At 41.1% G+C, this 6,146-nt stretch overlaps 1 protein-coding gene across 4 annotated transcripts in view; it reads right to left on the reverse strand.

Moving 5' to 3' along the window:
• plac8l1 (PLAC8 like 1) overlaps window positions 1-5,376 on the reverse strand; it is a 37,090-nt gene extending 31,714 nt beyond the window's left edge. Inside the window, exons 1-5 of one of the 4 annotated variants that reach the window (XM_037747592.1) lie at window positions 4,380-5,370; window positions 3,790-3,988; window positions 3,015-3,247; window positions 2,312-2,448; window positions 1,307-2,080 (exon numbers count right to left, since the gene is read on the reverse strand). In XM_037747592.1, the coding sequence (XP_037603520.1) occupies window positions 1,949-2,080; window positions 2,312-2,448; window positions 3,015-3,247; window positions 3,790-3,815 (528 nt within the window). In that variant the 5' untranslated portion in view covers window positions 3,816-3,988; window positions 4,380-5,370 and the 3' untranslated portion in view covers window positions 1,307-1,948. Of the gene's footprint in view, window positions 1-1,306; window positions 2,081-2,311; window positions 2,449-3,014; window positions 3,248-3,789; window positions 4,271-4,379 lie in introns of those variants that run through there. The other 3 variants (XM_037747590.1, XM_037747593.1, XM_037747591.1) reach the window with 3 other exon arrangements.
• Window positions 5,377-6,146: the final 770 nt, after the last annotated feature.

Genomic DNA, 6,146 nt, shown 5'->3' on the forward strand with positions numbered 1-6,146 from the left:
CTTTGTGTAGAAATAACATTTTCCTCACCCAGTCTCGCTGGTTGGCATTTCGGGTTCAGGGAACCACAGCAGTCAGGACTGGATTAATAATATGATTGAATGCCTGAGGTGAACCAAGGAATGGAAGGATAAAAGAAAATCAGAAATATGGAAATGGGATTTATTATCATCAGACTGTACTTGAACTGTTGACTGTAATCGGAGCTACGCTGCGGCCTGTTTGCCGGGTGATCAGACGAGTGGTTCTGCATACTGAACGGACTGGCAAACTGGTTTCATCCCACACTCTAAAAATAAATAAAACAACCCTCAACACCAATGAGGTTTGCTTCAGAAACCAAATGACTGTTCATATCAAATTGAGCTGACTTGGGTTTTTGTGCTTCTTCGGATTTCCTTGGACGCTGAAAATGAGATTTATTAGTCTGATTTCTAATGTTGAGTTATGTCCCCATTTCACAATTTGTGCCTCAAGCTCTTGAAAGTTTTATGTTTCCCCACTTCCTCTCCCCTTCATGTCTGAGAGGGACGATGTCTGGTGACCTTTGGGATGCGAGACAAAATTAAAGGGTCGGTTCACCCGGTTCACTTTTCTCACTTCATTTTTACCACTTTCTATCAAAGAAATTGTCCCTATGAACTGTTGTCAGTGAGTTTCATTGAATATTCAGAGCACAAGGGACATTGTTTTTTGGAAAGACAGTTTTTAAATGTTAATTTTTTTGAGCAGCACAAACAAAACATTATATTGGGGAGGTCACAGACGTTTCTGAGGCTGATATTCAAATAATACTGAAACTAAGTACATGCCTAGATAACACTAGTGGTAACTGAGAAATTGTTTTTTCAGGATTTAGGTGAACTGACCTTTTTTAGAAATCTGTCGATGATGTTATAATGCTTCAAGGAATCAAAATGTCCAACAATATTCAATAGATATAAAACTTGTTTTGATTATGTTAGCTAGCTTTCTAGCTGTGTGGTTGCAGATTGCAACCAACTGAGTACCCCTCCGCTCACTCCTCCTTTTCCAAGCTGTGGTAACGTGAGCCGCTGAGTGCAAAACCGTGGTTAAGCCTTTCAACTCTGTCAGATAACACTACTTTAGGAGCAACGGAAATCAGACGGCGGATGGCCGTACCATGGTTTTGCACTCTGCGGTAACGTAAAAATGTTGAAGGCTCTCTCTAGATCCAGTGTTTGGTTTGTCCATTCTGGGCCACTGTAGAAACATGGCAGAGCAACATGGCAGACTCTGTGAAGAGGACCCGCTCCCTATGTAGATATGAAGGAGTCATTCTAAGATAACGAAAACTATTCTTAGTTTTAGGTGATTATACACGAATGAAGACATAGTTATGAATATTATATTCCATTTCTGCTAATAGATCCCCCGAAATGTTACACATTATTCCATTAACATTGCCAGAAAAGCTACTTCAGTTTTCAGTAGTTGGAGTACTGCCTTTTTGGATAAAGATAGAATAAACTGCGTGCATTTAAATGTTCAGGATTAAAGACAGCTGGCTGGTTTTTGAAAGTTTCTGGTGTCTGACTGAGAGTTCTACCAGATGTTTAGAGCTGTCTGCTGACAGTGACAGCTACTGAAACCAAATAAGCGTGCGTCTTGCCACCTGCTTTTCACCCAGCTTGATATCTACTTGATGAGTTCTTGCCTCTGCGAGAAAAGCAGAATATTGTTATCCGGTTTATTCATAATATCCTCTCTAAATAGACAGCAGTTTAAAGATAGTTCTAAACCCTATACACACTGATTCAGACTTCACAGCTCTGACTCTTTGCTATTTATGCTATTAATGAAAGTTCGTAGGTTGTAGGATAGGCTTCCCTTAGGGCATTCAAAACCTTATAGTATTGATTCTTTGTGCTATTCATACAGTAATCTCAGTTGGCCCTCACCAGGCCTCATTTACTGTCTAGAGTTTCTTCAGGAGCATTCGAGGGCAGTGGACACATGATAGGTCTGTGTCTTCATCCTCCGCTTCATCTCTCTTATCATCTGACACACAGCCAGAGGGTAACAGCAATACACTGTGGTCCAGTCCTCACACACACTCCCCTGTGGATAAGCATGCGGACAGGCACACATGCAAACACACATAGAAGAAGCGCAGACACAACAGCGCAGCAGGAACACACCCAGAACCATCAGGTACATGTACATGAATACAGCAATTCACTCGCACAAATTAAAGTGAACCATTTTGTATATTCTACCTATTGGTGCATTCAAGGATGCTCCAACTTGCTATTGACAGATATGTTTTTGCACTTGAGTGAATACACTCACCCGTATCTTGTAGCGCTCCCTGATCCCAACTCGCATGGCAAAAGTGGATCCCGGCAGCAAAGGCATGCACAGACACTCGCCATACTGGTGAGCTAGACTCAGGTCCAAACAGCATGGCACCAGAGCCCCGAGGACACCTGCAAACACAATGTGTGTGAATGATGTGTGTTTGTTTGTAACAGGCAAAAAAAAACAACTTTTAAATTTCTCTGTGAGATACGAGACTAAACTAAGAACAGAACAAATATTAGGGCTGTCAAAGTTAACGCAATAATAAATGCTGCAAACTTGCGCTAAATTTTGGCGAGGAAAAACTGTCGTGGCCATTTTCAAAGGGGTTCCTTGACCTCTGACCTCAAGATATGTGAATGAAAATGGGGAAAGTCATAGTCAAGTCAGCACACTGATGCGCTGACAGCTGTTGTTGCCTGTTTCCGGACAATATTCGTCATTGTTCTGTGTTGTTAATTGATTTTTATTAAGAAATATATAAATACAATTGCATAAAGCAGCATATTTGCCCACTCCCATGTTGATAAGAGTATTAAATACTTGACAAATCTCCCTTTAAGGCACATTTTGAACAGATATTAATCGAGATTAATCATGGACAATCATGCGATTAATTACAATTCAATATTTTAATTGATTAACAGCCCTAAAAGTTATTATTATTATTATTAAAGTTCTGGTGATTTCATACATGTAGTCTTGTCTCCGCAGACGTCAAACAGGCCGGTGCTCCAGTCTCCTCCCGTCTGCGTGATGGTGGTGATGGTTGTCGTGGTGACGCCGAGACCAGGCTGTGTGAGTACTGGGTCTGTCACTGCAGGGCCTTTGTCTGACCTCAAGTCATCTTCACTTCCTGCGGTGAAGCCCCCCACTTCCTCCTCTAGAAACGCTGATACTGAGGCTTCGGTGACTGACAGCCTCGGTCTGAAATTAAATTTATTTTCGCATGTATCGGTCTTTGGATAGATGGTTGACAAAGATGATGGCTTGTCAAGCGTCTAACTGCAGGCTTAATATTAAAAGAGTCTTAAATTAGAAAAATACGCTTCCCTGTAAGCAGAAATTTAATTAATTTCATTCATTCAGCTAATTTCATTTTCCTAGAGCAACATGTTTTGTACTCAGCTGGCCTATGAAATTTTATCAGCATGCCACCACAATTACACTAATACCCCACTAACATTATCCCACCACTGGATGTGATACAGAATTTATTCTGGCATTCAAGTGATTAAGGCCTTCAGCAACACTTTAATCACTGCACATTTTAGTGAAGGCAAAATAAGTTAACGGTTTAGTACGCAGCAACAATAGATTTAAGAAATATTCCTGTTTAATTTGCATTATCATTTAGACATAAAAGAAGATGAAACAAAGCAGCAATAAAATAGCAGAATGAGATAAGTGAGCTGTTTGCTGTAATTCCATTGTGCTCAGTGTGCTGGTAGGGACAACAAAGCACTTACTGGTGTGTGACTGTCATCTCCTCCATGACTAGAAGCTCCTGGCATCCAGAGAGAGGGGTGAGGCGAGGAGAGGAGAGGAGAGGGTGAGCAGGGAGTCAGCAGGAATGAGGAGGTGGAGGGGGGCGCGGAGTGACACTTCCCCAGCGAGAGGGTGTGTGTCGGAGCAGATAAACCAGCAGTCGAATGGCTCGGCCAGAAGCTGTGTGACAGAGATAAGTCTTGTAGTTGTCTTCTGTCTGCGACTTTACTGCGCCCCCGCTAATACAGCAAATGCAGAGAGGGCAGATACACATCATGGTGCATGAACATGAACGAAAAAGAAAAATAATCAGATGTGAACGCATGCATACACTCACACACACACACACACCGGCAGGACAGAACAGGCTGTAAGAAGCCTATTTAGCTCTGATTACTTGTAGAGTAAACATAGATACACTGCACATCTTAAATATGAGAAATTAAATAAAGTCAGACACATTTAAGTCAAAATTATAGATGTCAAACATGAGCTCAACACACATTAAATCAACTCTAAAAGTTTGTTTGACCCTTGACATTCATTGTTTGATGAATTCAAAAAGACTTACCCAGAAGGCAGGGACAGACTCATACAGTGAAGAGCTGGGAAGTGAAAGATGCGTTTTAGAAGCAAAGAAATACCAGTGGTTCATATTTAAAGGGGGGTTGTCTGCATTTCCTGTGCTCTGACATTGACCTTTATATTTAGGCTGATGAACAGTGTGTGTGTGAGTGGGTGGGTGGGTGGGTGACAGAAAGAGAGAAGTGAGGGGAGCTGTACGTGGTGGAAGGACACGTAGTGCAACTATCGTGGGTTTGGAGGCTCAGACAGTTTCGTCGCTTTTCTAGCTTCCTTCTCAGGACGATGAAAATGTATTTAGTGGCATTAATTCTTAGCATCAAAAAAGGATTACAGTTTAATGGGATGTTTGAAACAAGAAATGAATGCTTTTTCTGAAAATGAAGCTGATTTGCATTTGATTATTGGCAGTTGTTTGACTAATTCATCCCTGGTGGAAAGTCACTCTCTCCCAAAAGCCTTTGAAGCAGAGAAGCACAGAGCCAAACCCCTGGAGCAGCTCTGAAACTGAAAGATATGATTGCAAAGTCTATTCTGTGCAACAATTAAAACAAAATGGAATTGGTAGATACATTTGTGACTTGAAATATAGTCGTACTACTCGTAAATCATCACTTTTTAAACACCTGGTTAGTGTGCCATTTGTGCCAGTATCAAAACAAACTGAAACATGAGGCATTAATTCACTTGCAAGTTGAGCTCCAACAAACATCCTTTTTTTTCATGTACCATACCATGTTAGTTGTACAGTATTTGGTTTCCGCTATAGGGCTGTTACTTTCACGTTAAACAAAGAAAAGCTCGTCATTTTTGCCTTCCTGCCTTAAGCTAACACTAGATGACCATTTCTTAACTGGGACCAGTTACCAGGCTACCAACGGAGAATCCCGATTACATAACCCACGAAAGTGAATAAGTGCATTTCCCTAAATGTTGAACTTTTCCTTTAAAGTTCCAGTGTGTATAATATGGAGGCATCTAGCGGTGTGGTTGCAGATTGCAACCAACTGAGTACCCCTCCGCTCACTCCTCCCTTTCCAAGACTGCGGTAACGCCTTTCGCCTCGCTCAGAAGTCATCCTTACCATAATAACACTACTTTAGGAGCAACGGAAGTCAGACGGCAGCTGGCGGTACAACGGTTTTGCACTATGCGGCTCACGTTACCACAGTTTTACAAGCGTGTTGGAGAACTATGGTGAACTTTAGGTAACGTAAAAACAGTAGACATGAAGGACTCATTCCAAGTTAACGAAAACACAACAATTCTTAGTTTCAGGTGATTATACACTAATGAAAACATAGTTATGTATATATTCCATTTCTGCCAATACACTGTATACACACTGTTCCTTTAAGAGTATCTTAACCTGGATAATAAGAAAGAACAATATAGTATTGCTAATATTTTATTTATTCACTCAACTGAAGGAGTTTATTGGCTATTCCATCTTTTTTCCATATCCCCACTCCAAGTCAGCAATAAATATTTCCTGTAGGTGTCTTTATGCTGAATTCTTACAACCTGTAACCCCTCACAGCTACACTTTGTTCACATCGTCTTATCAGAAGAATGCACACACTGCAAGCTCCTCACCATCTACACTATAGGGGCAAAGATCCGATGGCTTCTCCAAAACCACGACACACACTACACATCTTAATTCTTGTGGGAAACATCGTCGTTTTATTTATGTCCTTAGGAAAAAAATAAAAACAGCACGGAGAGGATAGCGAGAAACAATAAACAAGGAGCC

The sequence above is a fragment of the Sebastes umbrosus genome, chromosome 17 (genome assembly GCF_015220745.1).
Source record: "Sebastes umbrosus isolate fSebUmb1 chromosome 17, fSebUmb1.pri, whole genome shotgun sequence".
In the NCBI taxonomy this organism is placed as follows: domain Eukaryota; kingdom Metazoa; phylum Chordata; class Actinopteri; order Perciformes; family Sebastidae; genus Sebastes; species Sebastes umbrosus.